General features: G+C 43.1%; 2 protein-coding genes across 3 annotated transcripts; one reads left to right on the top strand and one right to left on the bottom strand.

The window, feature by feature from the left end:
• Positions 1–488: 488 nt before the first annotated feature.
• Positions 489–11,199, top strand: man2b1 (mannosidase, alpha, class 2B, member 1). The gene is made up of 23 exons (XM_084380537.1): positions 489–602; positions 884–986; positions 2,665–2,838; positions 2,912–3,105; positions 3,183–3,315; positions 3,607–3,752; positions 3,870–4,069; positions 4,184–4,304; positions 4,583–4,661; positions 4,769–4,878; positions 4,979–5,086; positions 5,313–5,429; positions 5,554–5,736; positions 5,812–5,909; positions 5,992–6,112; positions 6,399–6,517; positions 6,764–6,865; positions 7,031–7,118; positions 7,717–7,797; positions 7,919–8,143; positions 8,716–8,865; positions 9,011–9,113; positions 10,583–11,199. Exons 1-23 carry the CDS (start codon positions 492–494, stop codon positions 10,684–10,686), a joined length of 2,970 nt encoding a protein of 989 aa, XP_084236663.1. The 5' UTR covers positions 489–491; the 3' UTR covers positions 10,687–11,199.
• Positions 11,200–11,682: 483 nt separating this feature from the next.
• trmt1 (tRNA methyltransferase 1) lies at positions 11,683–22,546 on the bottom strand. Of its 2 annotated transcripts, none has more exons than XM_084380548.1 (16): positions 22,374–22,546; positions 20,864–21,247; positions 19,783–19,972; positions 18,354–18,541; positions 17,742–17,857; positions 16,837–16,949; positions 16,037–16,185; positions 15,566–15,649; positions 15,019–15,088; positions 14,803–14,937; positions 14,551–14,636; positions 13,939–14,047; positions 13,670–13,746; positions 13,434–13,553; positions 12,836–12,950; positions 11,683–12,144 (listed from the first exon to the last, which is right to left on the bottom strand). In XM_084380548.1, exons 2-16 carry the CDS (start codon positions 21,232–21,234, stop codon positions 12,070–12,072), a joined length of 1,998 nt encoding a protein of 665 aa, XP_084236674.1. In that variant the 5' UTR covers positions 21,235–21,247; positions 22,374–22,546; the 3' UTR covers positions 11,683–12,069. The 2 variants fall into 2 exon arrangements, with proteins under 2 accessions (XP_084236674.1, XP_084236675.1); XM_084380549.1 differs by having other exon boundaries at positions 20,864–21,170.
• Positions 22,547–24,273: the final 1,727 nt, after the last annotated feature.

The raw sequence follows: 24,273 nt of genomic DNA, 5'->3' as shown, positions 1-24,273 counted from the left end.
CTATGTGCAGGCGACTTGAATCCTCCCTGTGTTTGTGAAGATGAATAAAATGGAAAGTAGCCCACTTTAATAATAAATAAAACATGTAGCAGCAGCCTAGCTTTAAAAACAGTAACGGTTTCTCTATATTTTTGACTAAAGGCCATGTTTTTTTTGTTTTTTTTTTGTTTTATGTCAAGTACAAGGTTTATTTTCCTTTAAACATGAAGTCATGTCATATATTATTATATTGTCCAATTAAATTATTGTCACTGTAAATATGTAAATCAATAATAAGTGTAAATCCATAATATTATTGTTGAACTCAATAGATTATATAATTATTGTCATGCTATGTCTTTTGTTGTGCCTTCTTCTTCCTCCTCCTCAGAGCTGCCTGACAGTCTGAGCAGAGGGACAAAACTCCCTCCTCCATGTTTGCGGAAGTCTCGTCACGTGACCTCTCCGGACATAAACACACATGTCATATGACTCGCGCTGTAGTTTCCAACATGGCGGCCATGCCTCTGCAGCTGGCAGTCGTCTGTCTCTTCCTCCTCGGCGGCGTTTTAACGTTTCCTCTCGGCCAGGAAGCCAAACGGAGCTCTACCTGCGGATACGAGGTCGGACATGTTTACATTTATAACTTCACACGAGTGTTTTCTTCACTTTTAGCTAAAAATGGCGACTTTTTGTTGTTTGTTTGCACTTTCAGTTTCACTCATCCAGTCTTTTACTTTCCTGTTTGTTTGAAGACACGACACTGAACTGAGAATATAAACTGAAATGTCTCTGAATTATAACATATTTATCTCTCTTTACAGTAGAGTAGTGTAGTGTAGTCCAGTGCTGTACATGTGTCCTTTAGTGTGTATTCGTGTGTATTTTGTGTGTGTGTGTGCAGTCATGTCATGCCACCAAGCCCGACATGCTGAACGTCCACCTGGTGCCTCACACACATGATGACGTCGGCTGGCTCAAGACTGTGGACCAGTACTTCTATGGAGGTCAGACACACACGTACACACACATACACGTTAATATTGCCAACAGGGCACTACATTTCTCCCCTATCTAAGAGGGGACCTCTGTTTCTGGTCATTTTGAAAAGCTTTAGTTACTTGTAGGGATGTTAATGATTGACGATTAATCGATTGATCGCTGTTAAGAATTTAACCGCTTACAAATGTAGCAACCAACAATCAGCGATGCGAACGGATACATCAAAAAGTATCTGAATTACAAATATGCTTCCTTATCAAATATATCAGCTAGTCTGTGTTGACACTGTTGGCTCAGGAGTTTTTGACCAGGATGGGACCAGCTGGTTAGCACGCTAACCTCATTAGATATCTTTTCAACATTAAACAGAGATGTTGACTTCAAAACAGTTCACATTTTGTGAATGTTTTCAACTAAAATTCTTACATCCTGCACCTTTTAAGCTAAAAAATCTGTGTTAAAAACCCTCTCGGGCTAGTTGGACGAAGCTGAAAACAGGGCTGTTTTTCTGAACTTGTGAAAAGTTGACTCTTACAGGACCAGCGATGCTACAAATATATAACGATCTTACAGAATATGATGCAATGCTGTAGATTAAACTAGCCAACAGTATATGAAGTAGTTAAAAAGGTGCGTTCAACCTTAAACATGTACAGCAATAAAATGCAACATGCACATGAATGCAGCAGTTGCAATAATCCAGAAACAGTATATATGATAAGAAAACACTGACGGGGAGCATTTAACTACAAATTGAGTATTTTTCCTTTTCATACTCAAAGTATTTTTTGTTTTTATTATACTTGCATGTTTTTGCTTAAGTAAGGTTTTGAATGCAGGACTTTTGACACACACACACACACACACACACACTATTGCTCACTATTGCTTCCCCCTGGTTTTTTTTTGTGTTTTTTTTAAAGAGGAAACGAAACCATTTAATTCACATACAGGAAGAGCACTTTGACAAACAATATCTATTTCATCAGTGTGCTGCGCTCACACTTACAGAGAAAAACAACTGTGAGGAAAAAGATAATAAAATAATATATACGCTACTTTTTGCTACAGTGACATAATCTGTAAACTTTAATAAATATAATTTTTTATGTAGAAATACTAATTCCAGTATTACAACCCACACATGCATTTTGGTGCCTAAATGTCCATATTTTCAGCTGTCTTATATCTTTTTACTGGTGTTTATAATGTTAACAACTCGTCTACTCAGATGGATAACAGCCTGTTGGAAATGACCTCTTCGGTTCCCTCCTGGCTATTTTATGTAAAGTCTTTTCCCTGGTCTTCACTAACAAACACTGTTAACAGTTTTATAGTTTTAGTGCGATTCAGACTTGCTTGTTTCAGCATCACATGACTTTTTTTATAGTAAGAACGGCCACATGTTCTGCAGGTGACCATCATCTGTCCTTGAACCTGTGTGTGGTTATGTAAGCAGAGATTTTGTGTGCTGTAGATGGGCAGATAAGCTGTGACTACTAGTCAGTCTGTCGCTCGCTGTCTCGGTCCACATTAATGTCCCGACCCTTTTGCGTCCACAGTTTTATGAACTTGTTTTTCACTCCAGCGACTAAATCCTTACATCTTCTCTAAATTGTGACTCCTGCTTTGCAAATTAATGTGACTTTCATCCTCAATCTGTGTTTGTGTATCTGTGTGTAGACCGTAACGACATCCAGCATGCGGGGGTGCAGTACATCCTGGACTCGGTGGTGGATCAGCTGCTGAAGAATCCGGACAGAAGGTTCATCTATGTGGAGACGGCGTTCTTCTACCGCTGGTGGAGACAGCAGAGCTCCAGCATGCAGCAGACAGTCAAGCAGCTGGTGAATGAAGGTACATGAAGCAACACTTTGCATTCACACTAGAAGGGTTTTCATCGTGTAAACTGGCTGAACTCTTTCTCCAGGCCGTCTGGAGTTTGTGAACGGCGGCTGGTGTATGAGTGATGAGGCCACCACCCACTACAGCGCTGTCATCGACCAGATGACCATGGGCCTGAGGTTCCTCAATGAGACGTTTGGGTCTTGTGGTCGCCCCCGTGTCGCCTGGCACATTGACCCCTTTGGTCACGCCCGCGAACACGCCTCCATGTTTGCACAGGTAGTTCATCTTTAAGGAATACTTTGTGTGTGTATTTCCTGGGATGACAACTAACAACTAACTGTGTTTTCTTCCAGATGGGGTATGACGGCTTCTTCTTTGGTCGTCTGGACTACCAGGATCGGGCTCGCAGGATGATGTACAGGGAGCAGGAGCTTCTGTGGCGGGCCTCTGACAGCCTCACACCCCCCATGGCTGACCTTTTCACCGGTAACTGACCCGACCCTTTTAAAGGTGCAATATTTAAGAATTGGCCACCTGTTGAAGGTCAATCCAAACATATAGGAGGCAGCTTACCGTCAGAGTAACCGATTACTGCTGCTAACTGTAGCTGCTGTTAGCCGATTAGGTTAGTTAGCCATGCAACTAGCGATCCAGACAGGGAGCTCAGAGTGGTATTACGAAACCGGACAGGCAGGAGCTAACAAATTCAAAGACATCTTTGACAAATTCGTACATATTGCCCCTTTAACCTTTTCCCTCTGTCCCCCCACCTAACAGGGATCCTTCCCAACGGGTACAACCCTCCTGAAGGCTTCTGCTGGGACCAGTCCTGTGACGATGCACCAATCAGAGACGACCCTGACCTGGAGGATTATAACGTTGACGATGTGGTGAAGCGCTTCCTCGCCATCGCTGAGGGTCAGGTTAGAAACACATATGCACGAAATATTAATTCTTTAATTACAACCTACTTTAATTAACAATCTAAATCATGTTGTTTGTTAGCCATTTGTAACCTCTTCATCTTCTTCCTCTCTCAGTCTTCGGTGTATAAGACCAATCACATTATCATGACCATGGGCTCAGACTTCCAGTATGAGAACGCCAACCTGTGGTACAAGAACCTGGACAAGCTGATCCACTACGTCAACGCCCAGCAGGCCAACGGCGTCAAAGTCAACGTGCTCTATTCCACCCCCTCCTGTTACCTCCAGGAGCTGCACAGAGCGAACCTCACCTGGTATTATAAACTTCAGATAAGCTTGTTGCAGCAGCGATGTCAGCTTTATACCCACCACATCATAAACAGTTATCTTATGTATTTATTGCCACTTCATCCTCTTTCTTATCACAGGGCTTTGAAGAACGATGATTTCTTCCCCTACGCAGACGACGCTCATGATTTCTGGACCGGCTACTTCACCAGCCGACCGGCGCTGAAGCGTTACGAGAGGATCAGCAACAGCAACCTGCAGGTAGTTTGAGGTCCGAAGACAGATTCATTAGTATTTAAAAATAAAATCCACATTCGAAGCTAACAAAGCAGTGAAAATTTCCCCCAGACATATTGTACAAGTGTTGTTTCATTTAGCCCTGTAGTATGCAGATCATCAAAGTCAAAAGGATTCATCTTCTACGACCAAAATCGCCTCCTAAACGGCATATTACTCCATCTGACAGTGGTTAAAATACTGGACATGTATGCTGCAGAATTTTGTTGTTTTTTACACAAATGTTTTTTTGTTTTTTACAGACGTGTAACCAGCTGGAGGTACTTGGTGGTCCGGTCTCCAGGAGGGGTCCCTTTGGCGTGGGTGACAGCAAGACTATGAGTGAGATTTGTTTTTTTAATTTCATAATGTAAAACATCACTGATGGTATTTGTGGAGACCGGAGAAAAGACTCGCCAACATTTATTCGTCTGTGCTCTCGCTGTCAGAGGAAGCCATGGCGGTGGCTCAGCATCATGACGCGGTGTCGGGCACGGAGAAGCAGCATGTAGCAAACGACTACGCCAGGAGGCTCGCTAACGGCTGGCAGCACTGTCAGGTATGTCGAGCTTCACACGACATTATCCTGCTCAAAATAATCCTGTGTAAATTTATATATGACTGTGGAGGACGTAACGCACCTTTCATTTCTCTCTCAGGTTCTGGTCAGTAACAGTCTGGCTGCTCTGAGCGGCTCGACTGCCGAGAGAGTCTACTGTGACAACCTCAACATCAGTGTGTGTCCTCTCACCGAGTCCAGCAAAAAGGTGACACACACATACAAAATTAAACTGTAACTGTGCACACATATATACTCATGCAAACACAGACAGATGTTAGACATTCCTGCCCTGAATCTACAGAGACGGGGTTGTAAGTAAATGTTCACACTAAATTTTAAAAGAATTATATCTTGTGTAAATATAAACTATATATGAACCTATTGTTATTAATCTATCAGTACTGTTACTGAAAAATGCCTCTCTCTCACAGTTCTCAGTCAATGTGTACAACCCTCTCGCTCGCCCCGTCACTTGGCCCGTCAGACTGCCGGTAAACGGCACAGCGTATGTCGTATCAGATGCTAACGGCAAATCTGTGGACAGCCAGGTCAGTGTGTGTGTGTGTGTTTCGTTTGTTTTAAGACTTAAAAGCGTTTTTTGCACCTTCTAAAACTGGAAATGTGAAACAAAAAACACATGATGCTATCAGCTCCTCTCTGTCTCCGTTCCAGGTGGTTCCAGTGTCCACAGCCACCCAGGAGGTGAGGAGGAGCCGAGGCTTCGCTGTCAACGAACTGGTGTTCCAGGTGCAGGCGCCTCCTCTGGGCTACACCACATACTCCGTGTCCCTGGTTCAGGACGGGCCTCCACCTGCGTCCACACAGCACCGCACACCCACAGCCATCAAGAACAAGGTCCTTACCCACAGCATTATCGCGTATAAATGTGGGAAATAAGTACATAGTGATTTATATATTTATATTTTATAGTTCCTACAAGTGACCTTTGACCCCGACACCGGCCTCTTGAGCAGCCTCAGCAACCTGGAGACCAAACAGACCATCAAACTGACGCAGAACTTCTACTGGTTAGTGTCTCTGACAGAAACACACACAAACACACCTGTAGATGAACGGTCTTGTGTGATTTTTAATGTGTGCTGGTTCCAGGTACAACGCCAGTGACGGTAACAACTGGATGAGCATCCAACCTTCAGGTGCCTACATCTTCAGACCCAACTCGTCCACACCTTTCGTCATCAGCAAGACGGCCAAGACGGAGAGCATTCAGGTGGAGAGCGAGTAGCATCGCATTCACATTATCACATTATCACATTAAAATGAATCCTTTATATGTATTTAAAAAGTAGAGTCCATTGAGTTAATTACAGCCTTATTTTAACATCTGTTTATCCTGCCATGAATAACCGGCTGCTGTGTAACATCTGTTTGTATCAGATGTGACATTCAAGACATCTGGATTATGCAATTTCATACCCAATAATGGCACCACTGCGAGTCAGAAAGATGTTTAAACTGATCATTTATTATATTGTTGTTACCTCCCTTCCCTGCAGACCCCGGCTGTGCAGGAGGTGAGGCAGTGGTTCGCTCCCTGGGTGTCTCAGGTGGTTCGTCTCTACGCTGACAGCAGAGCTCTCGAGCTGGAGTGGACGGTCGGACCGCTGCCCATTGAGTGGGTTTGTTTTCATCACATATACAGTAAAGTGGTATTTTAGCCTGTGTGCTGCTGTCTATGTTACAGTACATAATTGTTTTGGAGATTTTGATAAATCATGTGTTATTGACTCATTCAGTTTTTCTTCTTCTTTCTCTCTTTGTTTTGTTTTTGTTTGTAGTTTTAATCATTAATGTTAATCGTCATGTTAATCGTGTCCAAAATGCATCACTTCATCTCTCACTCACTCTCTGTATCCATCAGTGATGACCTGGGGAAGGAGGTGATCACTCGTCTGGACACCAGCATCCAAACCTCTCAGTATTTCTACACAGATTCAAACGGCAGAGAGGTGCTGCAGAGGAAGTAAGAGACTAGGTTTTTTTTTTTTTAAAAGATGCTGAAAATGCATTGCAAATAACTTTTTGGGTTTTTCTTCAGAATGAAAATAAAAGCTTGTATCTTCCTGCCCTCACTGTGTCTCATAAGGAAGCTCAGATATTTGTGTGTTGTTGCTGTTTTCTCCTGCAGGACAGATTTCCGGCCCACGTGGAATCTCAGGCAGTCGGAGCCCATCGCTGGAAACTACTACCCCATCAACTCCCGCGCTTTCATCAAGGTGCGTAAGAGATAAATATTTTTCTGAGACAATCCACCTTTTAGATGAACTAGAAAGTCCAACAGTCCAAATGAAAGCTTTTAATGAGTTTATAGATTATCCAAAGTGTGTTCTTAAGACCTTTACACACCAGAATGTGAAATACTCTGAAGATGTATTAATAATGAATAGTGAATCCCACATATATACCGTCATAGCCGTCTTTGAAGGGAGCAGTTGAGGTCATCATCTAAAATCACCTTTGTCACATTGTCTTTATAATTTCTTCTCCTTTTTCCTGAAATACTGAGCGATGACAAACATAAACAACCATGAGTTGTAACATAATGTCTGATTGGTTGATGCCTTCATCCGCAGTGTGAAAGCTCAGAAATATCGACCTTTTTGCAGCGTAATATCCGCTTTCTGTGTGAAAGTGCTCATGACAAAAACGGGTAGTTCAAGAAAAGTGTCGACTTACATATTATTGCACAAAAACCTCCACTGACACTGTTTTTAAAGGCCCGTACGTTTTAATGTGACGTTTTCCAACTTCATCACTGTAAGTTCTGCTCATTTCTCATCTTGCTACTTGTACACTTTGTGTGTGTGTTTTCAGGATGATGTCGACCAGCTGACCGTGGTGACTGATCGCTCTCAAGGAGGAGGCAGCATCAACAACGGCTCCCTGGAGATCATGGTGAGACACATGCACACATACAGAATGTAATCCACGTCGGGTAGTTAAACTGACACACACTCACTTTAACAAACACACACAGTGAGTCTCTCCCTCTTAACTCCACCCTCCTCCCCCTCAGCTCCACCGCCGGCTGTTGTACGATGACGTCCGCGGCGTCGCCGAACCTCTCAACGAGACCTCTGACATCTTCCCCGAGGGGCTGGTGGTCCGAGGCCGCCTCCTGCTGTCCCTCGACCGTCCGCCCAGCGCGGCTGACGCACACCGCCCCCTGGCCCAGGAGGTGGTGCTGCAGCCGCTGCTGACGTTCACCGACGGAGATCTGCACCCGAACACTCGACTGGAGGTGAGTAAGAATAAGATTACACTTCACAGCTGCAGTGTGGATCAAAGCAAGCGTGTCGGGTGTCATGTTTGAGGTCAGGTGAAGTATCTGCTTTATGCAAATGTCGACATGTACAACAACCACAGCTGGGCACAACAATGACAAATTCCTTTTTGAACAGTCATCTTAACCCTAAACAGTTTGGTTCAGGGTGTGTTCATTATCACGTTGAGCAGAACTGCGAACATGAAGGGAGATCTGTACTGCAGGTCGGTCTGCTGCCTGTTTCGGTCTTTGTGTTTCAGCTCGTCTCCTGCGTTTGCTCCACTTCTGTCCTCTCTGTTTCGTACATGTTTGTGTTTTCAGACCTTGTTCTCATTTCAGCAGCTCTCAGGAGAGCAGGCTGGGGCTTGTTGTTTTAAGCTCTGTTTGCTCTATAAGCTGACGTGTTTTCAGAGGGAGCAGTAAATCTGTGCACATGAGACGTGAAGCCCCCGGGACAAAAAAAGCAACAGGCAAAGTCAACTTTTAAATGTTTTTATCCAACCAAGTGCTCTTATGACTGGAGTTACAGTAAGACTGTCTGTGTGTAGTTCTCTGGGCTGCAGGCTGCGCTGCCCCCTGCTGTCCACCTGCTCACACTGACTCAGTGGGACAAAGACTCGGTGCTGCTCAGACTGGAGCATCAGTTCCAGAGCTGGGAGAGCAAAGTGAACTCACAGCCCGTCACCGTCAACCTGCAGGTCAGACATTCACACACATCTTACACTGTGATGTTGTCAGTCTACAGGTTTGATAAAGAGTAATCCTGAAAGTGCTGGTATGTAAAGTAAATATAATATAATTACTAATTAACTGTAACTGCTGTCTTGCTCCCTGTCTGTGCAGAAGCTGTTTTCTACTCTGGATGTTCTGGGCGTGTCTGAACTGAACCTGTCAGCCAATCAGTGGAAAGACGAGATGAAACGTTTCAGTTGGACACCACAGTCAGGTACAGGACACCTACACCTGTCACTAACTCCACTACAGTACATCAGAACATGGTGACAGCAGGTTTGGACTGGAGGAAAATGGATGGTTTGGATGGTTTTGGATTTAATCTCATATTTTGCTAATCTAACTCTTTTAATATCAGTTATTTCTCAATGTGATTATTTTCCAATGAAATGTCACCAAACATTCAGGGTATTAAAAACGAGCTGAAGCTGAAGCTCATCTAGCAGCTTAAATGTTTCTGACATGACGAGACACAAAAGTGTAGCACAGAATAAAAAGCCTCCTCCTCCAGGGACAATGAATGAAACAGATTGGACATCTGCCAATCAGATTAAGATTTGTTAGAGGGAAGTGCACAGAGTGTCCCGAACGACAAAGGAGCATGAATGTGCTCAGTAGATTTCTTGGAAATTCATCCATCAGATTTTGATACTTCCTGTATAAAGGAACAAAACAACACAGGAGAACAACTCCTCATGTCACGACTCTGCTGTCCGCTGACATCTGAAGGAGAAAAATCATTCCTTAGAGGACAACAGTGTAAACATCTTGGCCAGAGAAGACAGATGGATTGAAGGAGGAGTAAAATAATCCATCAACGTCAAACTGGAACGGCCGTCTTTGAACAGAGGTGGTGTCCTTAACGACTCTGTAAGGACGCTCCCACACAGAGTTTAAAAAGCCTGCGACTCCCCTCCAGACAGTCAGAACTGAAGAAGCCTCTTGGATGAGAGGTGAGACGTCTTCAAGGAACTGAAACGAGTCCAGTTGCCTACGATACAGCACTGAGAGATGTATAAAAGAGGAACTTCAATCGTTCTGGTCGCACTAGAAGACCCCTGATGTGTTTAACCTCCTGTTAGATGAGGGGAAAGACACCAGAAGAGAAACCTGTACTCAGTTTACAATCACTTCAAATTGAACACCAGACAGCCAGATGTTGGTGAATTTGTCTCATCTGTCAGCTCTACTGGCAGGAGGCCGCCGCCGCCGCCGCCGCCACTGGTTAGCTGCCAATCACTGATGGACCACTTGGCTGCCGGTTCAGGTTCCAGTTTCACTTTGAGCAGTCGACAGAAGAGAAGAGCGTGAAAACACAGAAATCCACCGACGCTTTTTAATTCTACGAGGGCGGTAATCACTGCTCCCATTACAGTCAACTTAACTGTAAAATGTATTTCCCTGCAGGGACTAATCAGACAGCTGGGGTAGTATAATGACTCATAAAGACTTTGCTATGGTTTATAGTTTTAATAGTAAACTGTAGGATGTGTTAGAGGCTCACTGAGGCTCTCTCACTTTCCTGTTGCCGCAGGTACATTTACTTACTTTGACCTTTTTAGCGTTGGTTATTTATGACTGTTGATCTGAGAACTAATGTTTAGTTGATGTGTTGAATATTTCCATGACGACAGCGAGACATTTGTGTAAAATTTGTCCGTTTTTTTTATTGATTTCTTTCAGAGGAGAGGCCCCTGCTGAAGACGTTCGAAGACCCGTCCACATGGGAGGTGACCTTGAAGCCAATGGAGATCCGAACCTTCCTGCTCAGAGTCAGCCTCAGATAGCCAACCACAATTTCAATCAATGCAAGTTCACGTGGCCTCTCGCTCGTCTTTGATTCAATCAAACGAGGACCGTTTCAAAACTACAACACTGCCCCTCCACACTAAATCAAGTCAACCCTGTGGTCGTACACACCTGGGAACACGCCAAGATCAGGTTTATTTACGCTTCAACAAAACTTCAACCGGAACCCAGCTGTGATATTTTTTACTTCCTCGTGTCCAAACAGACGAGGAGCTGATTATTTGTGTCCGAACATGTTCCTCCTCTGAGACGTACAGTATTTGCTGGCGCTGCCTTTTGTACTGTGGACGCGATCCATTTTTCATCCGAACAACTAAACTTTCAGTTTTTTAATAATTTTTTTCAGCTGATGCTCTTCACACACACAAATCTTCTGCTGCCAATGTGTACAATAAGTGCAATCTTTGTATTTCTGCCAATGTGTATATAGAGTTTGAAAATTGATTTTATACTGATCATCAAGCAGCTGATAATAAAGTCTGTAATTCATATTTCATGTCAACCTGCATGTTAATGTCACAGCCACACATCCACACACACACTGAGGCCTGATTTCACTTCCTAAGCTGCAGTAGCTCATGTAGCTACAGCTCTTGGTAGGTATTAAAGTGACTAATGATGCAATATTAATAAGTTAAAGATATGCAGTCAAGTATTTTGTTGGGTTTTACTGAGACTTTCTGTGCAACTGTATGTACTTCAATTTGGAAAAGTTAGCTAACGTCTGAAACAGCACAAAAGTATTTCAAAAGAAGTCCAGGAGCAGCACAGTGATGTCAGAGAGCTGTGATTGGTTGGTTGATGATACGTTGGTCCAGGGATGCAGATGTAGGAAGCTAATCTACTTCGCTAAAATCATTAAATTAAAAGATCAGTTAAATGCAATGAAAGTTAAGATTTCTGAAGCCGCCCACCGACATTGTTTTGTAAAATCAGAGCAGAACACATTTAATCAATGAAGAAGAGCTTCCAGAAATGTTTAAGTCAAAGTTTTACTGCTGCCATTTCAACTTAAATGCTTGTTGTTGTACATTTAGATTCATCCTGAGTATTTAAAAAGTTTATGATGATCCCAAACTGACGACTAACACGTTAAATGTTGACCAGAACAGTGCGAGTAAAGTCAGCGTGACGACTTTATTGGACTGAAACGCCTGCATAAAAAAAACATGAATGAACCTAAAACAAAGCAGCTCGGGGATAAAACTGAATAATGTTCTGTATGTTAAACAGCTCTCAGGGTTTTTGTTCCCACTGAAATACAGTCTGATTGCAGTGTGTCACTGTCACTTCATCCAGGCTGCACTCGGCCATTCAAAGTCCAAAAATAAAAATAATAAAAAATTAAATAACTGATAGAATCATTCCATTTTCTCCTCGTTTGTTGGCTCCTGGTCGTGAGAGTAGCAGCATTTGTCTCCGTAGGTGCAGTTTCCCTGAGAGAAAAAAAGACGACAGTAACATGAATGACAGCTCTCGGAGAGGCAGGTGATATATCACAGTCTCTACGACGGCCCGGGGAAAGTTTTGGCTGTGATTTTTCACAACACTTTCTTCACTGAAGGATAAAAAAACAATAAAACCACCTACAGCTGATTCCTGGAAGCGGCTCTCAACACTGCACCAGGCAGTCAGTGAGCACTTCTGAATAATTCATAAATCATTAATGAACTTTGGAGCCATTAGCGTTCGTGTTAAGATGTGCCCGTCTCTCAGGACTATTATCTTCCAGGGATCACTCGAGGTACGAAACATTTCATTTTAATTTTCAGCTTTTCTGGGAAAACAAATGAGTCAGTTTGGTCTTTTCTCAGAAGAAAAAAAAAGATACTCGGTCGTTATTTCCAGGAAAACAGCCGTCGTCACACAGGAAGAAATGAGCCGCCGTGAATTAACAAAGTTTTTACCCACAGAAACGTTATCAGGACAGAAAGTATAAAAGACGGTTGACTGACAGGTGCAGTTAGCTTCAACTTAACGTCAGTCCACACATTCGAGATGTGTGATAACAATGTGGAGCTTTGTTATTCCAGCTCCTATTTTTAAAAGTGGCTGAATATATTTTCTCGTCGTCTGTTCGCAGCTCACAGGGTCCTTTTGTGTCACTTCCTGTGTGGGTGAACTCACCTGTCTGAACTTCTTGCAGGGGAAGTCTTTCAGCTGAGACGCGTCTGTGATCTGGTTCTTTCTCTTGTTCTGGCACTTCTTCCTCTTGTCCTGAAGGTCAGTAGAAACGCCACCACTGGAGGAGAAGGGAAAGGTTAGAGGCTGGTGGGACGTGACGGGTGAAGGAGTAAGATGAAAACGCAAAGACAATGAGATGAATCTGAATCCTCGTACAAGCCATAAATCTCTTCTCAGGTTCATAAAATGATTGTGAAATACAACCTGTTCCTCTCTAGTTTCAGCTGGACCTGTTAAATGTGATGTTTTGGTACTAATGAGACTTTTAATGAGAAATCAGCCCTTTCATGCAAATGTTTACTCTCTAATTATTCATCTTCAAACTCATTCTGTTGATGAATTCATGCTGGTTATTCATTAATTCTTAATAGCTTTAAAAACATTTAACAGATTAAAAACGTTGTCTTATCTTGGACCATCCTCACAACTGTGGCTGCTTGTTCTGTGTTAGTCTGTGTGTGTGTGTGTGTGTGTGTGTGTGTGTGTGTGTGTGTGTGTGTGTGTGTGTCCGTCCAGGGAGCATGGAGGTCGTGTTACTTACCCGGCTTTGGCTCGAGCTTTGGGTCCCCAAAAGGCCTGAGGATTCTCCTGGAACCGCGTCAGGTGGCGTTTGCGGGACTGAGGGTTGGCGTCCTCCCTCACGGTGAAACAGGCCTCCAGGCTACAAAACACACACAATGCAGCACAAACACACTGAGGTTACACAAAATGTGTTTAACTCTAACCCTGTGGTCCCTCCTGAAGGGTCGCTGATAACCTGGCTGGACGTGGTCTCACCTGGGCTCCGTGGCGAGGATCTTGAAGGCGGGGCTCGTCTCTGACAGCTTCTCCCTCTTCACAGGATTGGCCTTCTCCTGTGGCAGACGACCAATCGCACGTGTAAGTAAAAAATGACTCATCATGTGATTCAGCAGAGCAGCTTTTTAAATTAATTCTGGTGAACTGAAGCGTTTCCCTCGAGCTTCTGACTCAGCACATTGACACTGGGAGGTTCAGGCTTATTAAAAATAGCTTTAGTCACTTTTTTCGCCGTAAATAGTGTTTACCCAGCAGCGCATGATGTCCCAGAGGGCTGCGGGGGGAGCGTCCGTCTTCACGGCGTTCTTACAGGCGTGAGAGAGGGAAACCCTGTGACCGGCGTGAAGGAGAGCCGACCTGCAGAGGCAGAGGAGTTAAATTATATTCAGTGTGCGTGCTGAGGTGTCGGTACAACCCGGATTAATTTAGAAATAATTCTCAAAGACAAGAACAGCTGCCAAAGGAAACCACAGTGTTTGTAACGTGAACATGGAGCGTTAGTGAAAAGCCTGAAGCCGATCCAGTCAGAAGAAGTCGGGTTGACTTATTAGCTGAAGTCTGAAGCTGCATTTTGGCCACTTGAAGGCAGCAGAACAAGAAAAAAAACCTAATTATTCCAGTAATTTAAACGGTCGTAAATGTGAAATGTAAACAGTGTTTCAAAGTCAAAACAACAAGATAAAAGTGGCTAAAAGGCCCGTAGGCCTGTAGTCTAATAAGAGTCCTTGATGTGAAGAAGCTGAAGGACCACTGATCCAGGCTGTGTGATCTTGACTTCCTGGTTCTTATCTGAGCTAAAGCACAAAGTTTTCTATGAGATTTTACAAACACAAACACAAACACAAACATCTGTGTGTTACCTAAACTGGAGCAGGGAAGGAGTGTTGCAGTGTATCGTGCTGCTCAGACTGTCCACAGTGTAGTAAAGAGGAACATCTTCCAGCTCCTGAGACAAACAGAACATCACAGGTGATCATGTGTGAGCGCAGCAGGAAGAAAGTGCCCCATGTAAAGTTACCTGCTGCAACCAACCGCACCCACATGACAATAGCAGCAGGTGATAAAAAGCTCTATAAAAGAGGACGAGCGGGATATAGAAGGAACATGAATACCTCCGTCACCATGCTGAGCATGCCCTCGATGCGTTTGGACGTCCCGAATCGAGACGGGTTCCCCGACACGGCAGACAAAACCTTCTGGACGAACGCCAAGTCGTGGATCGGCTCTGCCCACATGGGACCACCCAGCTACAGACAGGACACACACAGGATTCAGCTGGTGTTTGCATGTGTGTAAGTGTGTGTGTGTGTGTGTTGAACGTGTCTCACCTGATGTCTCTGTCCACAGTGCTCACAGTCTGGTCCAACTGGGGGTCCAGTGGCAGCTGAATACTTTGTGCTGCAAACACAGCAGATTCATCTTTATCACACAGACACACACGGAGACACACACACACACACACACACTGCAACCAAGAGACAGAAGTCAGCTGTCACAACTTTATTATGATCTTTATTCTGATGGAGAAAAGCCTCCAGGAAATGACAGAACACACTTCACAGAGAAGGTTAACCACAGATTGTGTGACTGACAGGTCTGATAGTACTGTGATCAAACAGGGCTCAACAGATGGATCTAACTCCAGCTCGCCTTGTGATTCGACCGCCATTTTCTATTGGAGCATAAAACAGAAGTCCTTCATTTTCTGATTCAGATGTTCTCGCACTAAATCTTAGATCCGATACCTCCAAATATCAAAAGACCAAGAGTCTGAGAGCTTTTATTTAAAGCAGCGTGCTGCAGGTGAGTTTGCTGACTGACACATTTTCATTTCACAAGCAAAACAACAGAAAGACTTGAGTGTGACTGTCTTACTGTTTCCCGTTGATTGTTCTCCTGCCCATCCTCTGTAGGTGAAAAGACCCGCAGCCGACACAGTTGTAGACCAGAGCCTGTTTACTGCGACACCAGAGAGAAGGTGAGGTTTAAATACTGTCGGCGTCTTTATTAACTATGTCAGAAATAACCATTTTCATGTGTGTTAGCATGTTAACAGTAAATCCTGTTTGGAAGCTGGATCTCATTTTTACTTTACTTACAAGTCTCCTAAATAATCTACACTACGTTTTTAAACATGTTCCTGTTATTCTTCTTTATCTCACCAAGTTCTGCTGCTGCCATTGTTTTTTTGCTGCTGCAGTGACCCAGTTTCACTTCATTCAACTTTCATCATATATCAGCTTTTGTTAGAAGACAGTACCTGTGTGTGTGTGTGTGTGTGTGTGTGTGTGTGTGTGTGTGTGTGTGTGTGTGTGTGTGTGTGTGTGTGTGTGTGTGTGTGTGTACCTGGCTGAGTTTTTGACTTTGACTTGTCCTGTGAAGACGCGCACAAAGACCCTGATGTAAAAGTCGACGCTGACGGACAGCAGGGGCTGGATGTATCGCTGGTACACCCCGGCCCTCTGGTCCAGACTGTGGAGGATGATACGAAGAGCCTGCCGGGGGGAGGAGACACGAGAAGAGACGAGCATTGATGTGAACGATGTCTGGAAAGGAAGCCGGGCCCGTAACAGGTGAGGGGGGAACATCCTGCTGGTACCGCTCTCATTAGAGAAGTCCTGGAGCTCGACTCACATGCAATTAATTAATTACTCAAACAAAAAAACATCTCATTACTAACAGATTTTGTTCGGTAGATTCTTTTGTTTAATCACCAAAATCTTCATTATCCTCTAAAAATGCAAATTACTACATTTAAAAAAACAGATTTTTTAGATCTTCAGTCACAAAGTTGCAGTTACAAAGTTTAAAATCATTTCTTTTAAGAGTTTGCAAGCCAAAGATGGAGTGAGGGTAGGGTGGGCTTAATAAATACTGGATCTCAATCTAAACTTTTAAGACGCCAGGAGCCAGTTTAAAAGATCTGTCCTCTTTCTATAACTGTGAAAAAAGTATATAAATACACTCGTACACAAAAACCCAGTTCACCAACTTGAACCCTCAGGACAGAATCCATGACATGTTTCTGTCAGAGCCACACACACACACACACACACACACACTGTAAGACGCTCATTCACAAAGCATAAAGACATTACAAACATGCCTGTGCATGTAATCTATGTGCAGTGTGTGTGTGTCCTCACCATCTCATGACAGTATTTGGATTTGATGGAGACTGAACCGTATTTGCTGTAGCAGGTCTCCCCACTGTTTCCTGCCATCACCGCCATGTCTGTACACGTTATACACAACAGACCTGAGAGACAGACGGGAAGACAGAGACGCAGTCAGAGTGAGTCAGCAGAGATGACAAAAGAAAAGAGCAGGAAATATAAAGACTGTCTTTAAAACACAGGTTACATTTCTATAGTAAAAGGAACTCTTGGCCTTCGTTTTAACCTCCTGGTGGCACCACATGGGTGGAGACTTTTTTTTTTTTTTTTTAAATCAGGCCAGTTCAGGTAGTTTCCTATTGGCTGTCAGGCCTCAACTTAATTCACTGTTGTGTCCTATAAATCAGACTCATTGTGCGACTTAAACGGGATGAAACCAAACAAGACCAAACTAATTTCACAAACAATATCCGACCTTCTTCTGATGCAACTGTTGAGCTGATTTTATGCCGATTCTCGAAACGTCACGAAGAATAAAAATGTGATTTGTCCTTCACTGAGTGTCAGCAAGTAAACTAAGTTTATGAATGACAACCAACTGCATAAGAAAAACTGGGAGTCAAAGAAAAACGCCCTCAGAGAAAAACCAACAACACACTGGAAACATTTAATTTAATTTTAATTAGTCTTAAATTCGTAGCCCACAGTAAAATAAATAAAAAAACATGGAAAATGTACAGAAAAGTTATCAAAAGTTTACATGGGGAAACAATGGCGACAATGAAAAACCAATGAACAGTGAGTTGAGTGGAGTCAAGTCGTGTCCTGCAGTGGAATCACAGCAAAACTAAATAAAACCCCAAAACAGACCCAGAGACAGAGACAGGGGAATAACAAGCAGACGGGTTGGTTCAATAGTTGACAGACTCACTCACCTCCCTCACCGACAGCCTGCACAGCGGCATCCAAAAAGGAAGCCGGACTACCGTAGGGATCCAGATCGATTACATCATAACGCTCCTTCTTCCCTCGCATCTCATACATCAGCATACTGAGGAAAACAAAGAGAGAGCGGTGAAAAGAAAAGACAAATCCACATCCATGACCAATGAAAGAATTGACATAGATGCTGAGACAAAAACAGAGAGGGATGGAGAAGAGAGAGGAGCAGGAACAAGATGAGCCAAATCCAGTTAAAGAAGAAGGGCAGATTAGTTCAGAGAAGAAAGACGATAAACGACTGAAGAGGATAGAAGAGGAGAGGCGTGAAGACGAGCAAAGCACGGAGAAAAGAGGAGAGCGACATGACTGAAAGAAAAAGGCCAGGAGGGTTCATAAAAGAAGAAAAAGCAGAGAGACAGTAAAGGAGGAGAAGAGACGAGGAGCCGAGGAATGAATAGAACAAGAGGTCAAAAGGTGAAGCCTGGAGAGGAATGAAGATGAGAGAAAACAAAAAAGCACAGCAAATCAGTGAAGCAGATAAATAACAGGGGCCGAGGCAGACCAGCAGCAAACCACATCTCCCTCCATTTGCTGTGTAATCATACCTGGCGTCCCTGCAGCTGGCCTGGAGCAGGTGGTTGACTCCATTGTACTGGGCATTCCTGGCGATCAGCGCCGCAGCCTTGGTGGAGAAGTCGTTGGCGGTGACGTTCTGCAGGCCCGGGACTTCTAGAGCGAAACGCACCGAGCGCAGGCCAGACGCCGCCAGACCCTCGAGCACACGAAGACCACGCTGAAAAAAAACAAAAACATAAAGCATGAAGTGATTTTTTTTGGCCAGCAGAAGCAAGCTGTCGACGCGAGATCGAGACAGCACTCATATGAAGTTGTTGCCACCCAAGTCCGATATTCACTTTCCTTTAAGCTCCGTTTTGGTCTCTACCGACTCCTGAGAAAAATATCTAGCTCCACAATATTCACCAGCTAGTCAATAATCATGTCGGTCTGACGTTTGGTACTAAACAGATAACGTACAGCCGGTTATTTAGAGCTTTTTCACTGAAAACTGCTGATCCCTTCACTCTGCTGTGACTTTGACTATGAAGGTGACACTACTCTTGGAGTAAACAAGCTGCAGTATAGTATAGAATTGAGTATTTATAGTATTTAGTTTAGAGGATATTATAGATCCAAGATGAAACAGAGAGAGGGGCAGGACTTAGAGAAAAGGAGCCATTACTGATCCGTCTGCTACTTCAGCTGCACAACAATCAGCACCGTGGATTTAATCAATACACAGCACAGTTAGGCTCCTCAGTCAGATAAAGGATCAATGAGTCAGGCCAACTAGACTAACCAACAGCCGTCTCTCTGCTTCTCGAGGATGGAGAGTGGGGATGGCAGGTTAACACAGAGGATTGTCATTGTCACTGACAGGATGACAAACGCAGAAACTGACAAAATGTCTCTCACTAAACAGAGCAGGTAAAACTCAGCCCTTAACTGACATTTGATGTCATTATTTTCAACATAATGAAAATCCTTAAAAAGTTTCCAAAAGTGATCTAATTACCTCTGTCTACCACTTGGGGCCAGCAGAGTGTGAAATTACCTAGTGCAACATTAACATAAGTCATTTCGTGGAGGGCCTTATCCGAACTGCTTGACACTGGCATCAGTGTGGATAATTTTAGCACCGGGAAACCCCACTGGGACTCCAACCACTATAACTCTGGTAGTGTTAGTACTTCGCTCCGAGCTACAGAGCATTTGTCAAAACACATTTCCTCCTTTTTCTCTTTAGCTTTACTTTTTGTTGCGTTTATTACGATCCTTTTTATCCACCAACACAGTGACATCTTTACTTCCTGGGATTTTTAACCCTTTGATTTACAGATTTCGAGTTAATTAAATATTTATTTGTAGCTGACGTGTATTTAAACTGGATAAGCTGCAGACATATATTTCTAAATAGATGATAGTAACGAATAATCTTCTGCTTCACAATCACACTGTAAAATCAGTCCTACGTACTTCACATTTCTCCCCCACTGTTGCAGTCACAGCCGGCTCCTCCGCCCCGTTTTTCTCCTCCGTCTGTACATCGGCCTCATTCGTCTCGTCTGACAGAGAGACCACCACCCTCTGCTTCTCTCCCGGCACCACCACCTTCACCCCGCGCTGAGCCAGCAGATCTCGGGCAAACTCTGTGATCACAGCACATCTGGGAGGCAAAAATTTACAGCTTTAATATAAACATGTATGCACGCTGTCGCTGAGTGATGGAGTGAGTGTGTGACACACAGCTGTGACTACGGTTTGCAGAATCAAAAATAAGACGTGTGAGACTGAAGTGAAAGTGTCTTGCTGACAGTGAGCTTTTTTTTTCTTGCACTGAGGAGGTTAGATGTTCCCTCCTGTGTGTTTCATGTACAACATCTCAAAAACTACCAAACACATTTTGATAAAAGTCGACAGAAAGTTGCACAGGGGACAGAGACTGGACTGATTCGCTTTTGATCCAGACAGGACCACCATGTGCTGGCTGTTCATATCACTGAGGGCATAAAAGAAAAATGTATTCCTGTAGAGATTTCCATGAATTACACTCACATTACCTTGTTGTACAAAGAATAGAAATGTTATTGTTATTTTATTGGAGATGTTCTGTCATTAAATGTGTAATTTCTAAAAAGAGAAATGTCAGGAGGTAGATCTAAAAATATAGGGGGATCACCGCTGACTGCTGCTCACTAAACTCTTTGCTGCAATGTTAGCTACTAGCAGCTTATTTTAATGGCTCATTTAGCTGTGGAGCTAATCGGCCCTACAAGCTGACTGTAGTTTGCCTGCCAGTGAACACGACTGGACACCAGACTAGGACTAAACACAGCCTCTGAGTCCGACGAATTCCAGTTTGCACACGGGGGATACAGTATGGAGGTGATTTACAGCAGCTCTGATCAGGACTATCACCCGAGACGCCAAGACTCTTTTCCTTAAAAACATAATTATGATTGTGAAATAATAATCTTATCATAGAGACTATCATAGAGCCTGTTGATGGTGTAAAGTAATAATGTGTCTTCAGGGTATAGCCAGTGTTTGTGCTTACGTCAAATCTCTGTTAAACTCCTGGACCGGGTTGTAAAACACCTCATTGGCACTGGGAAACAAGATGGCCGCCTTGCCCTCCTTCACCACCGTCTCCCCAGGTAACAGTCCGGCAAGCGTCTTCTCCTTGTCAGCTGCTGTGTTGGCGGGGGCTGGGCTCGTACCGTCTGCTGAAGATTCAGCAGGTGTGGGAGGAGGTTTGGTGGCGGGAGTCTCGGGGTGCTGAGCAGTTTGTAGGGGCTCCATGGATCTCAGGCCCCTGCTGGCAGCGGCACCTCGGCCTAAACTCCACCGAAACGTCTGTCTGGCTGAATGTGTGCAGGAAGGATGCAAATGATGGGAGATGAGGAGGGGGAAGAGTCGCGCCAACATAAAGGTACACCCTCTGTAATAAGACAAATAACATGTTTGAATGAATGTATCCCATGATGTGCAGATTACATATACAACCTGTCTCACACTGGATTTTTAGGGCTATTACCAAGGTCAATTAGAGCTGCAGTGATTAGTCAATTAATCAATCAAAAAAAAGCCAAAATGTCAAAGCATTTGCCAACTCCAGCTTCTTAACTGTGAAGATCTGCAGCTCTTCTTTGTCATTTACACTAGTAACTGAAGATTATTTGGTTTGTAGGCAGATTAAATGATAATGAACATAGTCATTAGCCTTGTCACTATTTGACAGCCAAAACAACACCAACAAAACAGAAAGCTAGCCTCATTGTTTTTTAACAAACACAACACAAAGCTTTTCTCAATCATTTGTTTATAATTCTTTGGTTATTATAGAATTATGACCCAGACATATGTATAACGTGCCCTAGTTTGCGATGGTCACACAGAGAAAAGCAGAATCCTCACATCTGAAACTCTTGAACCAGTGAGTGTTTTAGTTGACAGATATACATTAAATGGTTCTTTATCAAAATGACTGTCGATCGACAAGTCTTCTGAACTCTATCTCTCCTTCCAGCACCTTTGTGTCTCTCAGTACAACAACAGTAAGTGTACATGTCAATGCCACTCAAAAATATTCAGATCTCAGGTCTTTAAGTTGCTTGTTTTAAAGCCAAACAATACAAAACCCCACAAATGTTCACTTGTTATTGATGTAAACGTGAAAAACACAGCAAATCCTCACATTTGAGAGATGCTATTAAACAACATATTTACTCTTTTGCTTGAAAAAGCCTTGAATTATTTACTGATGAATAACAGATGGATAAAAAGCCCTTCTTTGCAGTCGAGTCATCCCAGGGATTAACTTGAAATCTGACCTGTAGCTTTACCTTCAGTCACTTTAGCTTCATGTCTTTCAATACAAACAACAGCTAGTTGACATGTTAGCACGCCTGTCATTACGGTGCAGTGAAGATATCATGTTATGATAAAATAAAGCCAACTTGAGCTGTTAAACACCACACAAACATGATGCATGCTAACTTCGTAGCAGTCAAAGTTATTAGCCGGCTAGCTAGCTAAGCTAACCCTTCGTAAACCGTGTATTTTACCTGTGACACCTCCTCTAGGCGGACACTGCTTTTATATTAAGTCGGTTGTTTTATTGTAAAGGCGATACGAGTGGGTCCTGCGGTGACAGCTTGGCCGCTGCAGTGTCTCGGATTAAGCCTCAACTCTCACGTTAGCACATGGGAGCAGCCATGTTTGGAGCGTCTCTACGGCAACCCGCACGGCCCACAAAGAGCCCGGCGCCGCTCGCCCCTGCGGCAGAGCGCAGTACTGCCAGGGAGACGGTGTAACGTAAGGACAAGAGGGAGAGGGTCGATCAGTCAGCCGCTGCACACACACTGGCCTAGTTTCCCCCGCAGTGAACATGTGAGGAGGGCTGGAAAACACATCAGTGTGCTTTCATGAATAATCTAATTTAATCTCACCGTGCCTGAAGTTGGTGATGCATTGTGATGAAAAAAAAAAAAAAAAAAAGGGGCTAAACATAGCCTATGGATTAACCAGAAATATCCCAGGACCTATGATGTGATGTGAGGAGATGAAAACTGCCTCAGAGAGAAAGCAGGGTCAGTGCAGGTCAGCGCTGAGCAGCTTATGGGGGAACAGTGAAGTGAATTCAGGTCGTTTGTGGCGTGAGTGAGTGAGTGTGACGCTGCTTAACCACGATAAATTAAATAGACGGTGTTGTTTACAGTGTGCACTTTTTAATCTGGGACACGTAGACTAAGTGGAGGCCTGAAGAAAGACAGACACTAACACTATCTCACATGGCATTGCTCTTTAAAAGATGTAGGATTTGTTTTTTCAGCTTGTCATTCTGTGTTTTTCGGCTTTTTGTTTGCTGAGGACGGCTGCTTTACAAAAAGAGCAAAATACACGGGGGCCCCAGAGCTGCAGGGGCCCTGATAGCTGCAGCTTATTAAAAATCTTTCACGTTAGGCACAAAATCAACTGACCTGATCTTTAAATCCTGTCACAAATTGAGTTAGTGAGTTAAAATCACAGTTTTAGGATCGTCATTATTTCAGGTTTTTGCCGAAATGTTGCATATTCTTAATTAATTTGATCAAATTACCACACTGAGGGCAAATATTACACGTTATACTCAACTACGGTGCTTTTATTTGACAGTGTTATAGTAACAAACTTCCACATGTAACTAAGTACTTTTACTGAAGTACTGTACTGTAATTTGATAACTTTAGTTATTAGTAACTTTGCAGATTTCATGGTGCATCAGAGCCAAAGTAACACATTTTTAAATTAATGTATTTTATCAGCAAAGACTCTGATAATCAGAAAAATGCTGAATATACATGTAGCCTATAATTTACTTTTACTTGAACTTTTGAAACTAAACATACATTTAATATAAGATACTTTAAGACTTTTACTCAAGTATGAGTTTTGGGTACTTTTTACAACACTGTGTCGCCTGTTGTTACTGATTAAACGGCCCAAAAATATCTCAAATTATTCCTAAAAGTTCAAATTAGCTTTAATTTCATCCGTTACAACTAAACAGCCGACTTTTACTTTTGGTTTTTCCAACATTTTGACGAGAATAACTACTTTTGTACTTCTGCTTAACATTGAGAACTAACTACTATTAAAAATGTGGAAATCAGCTTGTAAAGTGAAGCTTAAGAACTGATCTCACAGAAGTTTATTCCTGAAACAGTATTTCCACTTTCATCTTTAAGAATAATTAAATCATTACTGAGAAAAATATCTAAAAAAAGAAATCCAAATTATCAAAGGGGAGACCTTTTAAAGGACAAATGTGACACATATAGCCTCTAGTGAACTACTCCTATCACCTATATAAGGTGTTGTTGTTAACAGTGTTGTTATATAGCTCGTACTTGTGCTATATTGATGTAATGTACACAACTTTATTGACATTTTCCTCATAATGTACTGTTTCATTGATGTGAAGCG

The sequence above is a fragment of the Pagrus pagrus genome (assembly GCF_965226575.1).
Source record: "Pagrus pagrus genome assembly, chromosome: 2".
NCBI classification, from domain to species: domain Eukaryota; kingdom Metazoa; phylum Chordata; class Actinopteri; order Spariformes; family Sparidae; genus Pagrus; species Pagrus pagrus.
Note: the sequence above shows the minus strand (reverse complement) of the source record. Positions and strands in the feature narration are given on the sequence as shown.

What these genes read in the sequence shown, in the direction of transcription:
- trmt1 (XM_084380548.1), bottom strand. Translation starts at nt 21,234, where the DNA reads ATGTTGGCGCGACTCTTCCCCCTCCTCATCTCCCATCATTTGCATCCT. An exon ending in CAGTGGGGGAGAAATGTGAA is followed by an intron (nt 18,542 to 19,782) that starts GTACGTAGGACT and finishes GTTTTTTTTCAG; the next exon opens with CGTGGTCTTCGTGTGCTCGA. An exon ending in CCAAATACTGTCATGAGATG is followed by an intron (nt 16,186 to 16,836) that starts GTGAGGACACAC and finishes TCCCCCCGGCAG; the next exon opens with GCTCTTCGTATCATCCTCCA.
- man2b1 (XM_084380537.1), top strand. Translation starts at nt 492, where the DNA reads ATGGCGGCCATGCCTCTGCAGCTGGCAGTCGTCTGTCTCTTCCTCCTC. An exon ending in CACAGAGCGAACCTCACCTG is followed by an intron (nt 4,070 to 4,183) that starts GTATTATAAACT and finishes TTCTTATCACAG; the next exon opens with GGCTTTGAAGAACGATGATT. An exon ending in CCACAGCCATCAAGAACAAG is followed by an intron (nt 5,737 to 5,811) that starts GTCCTTACCCAC and finishes TATATTTTATAG; the next exon opens with TTCCTACAAGTGACCTTTGA.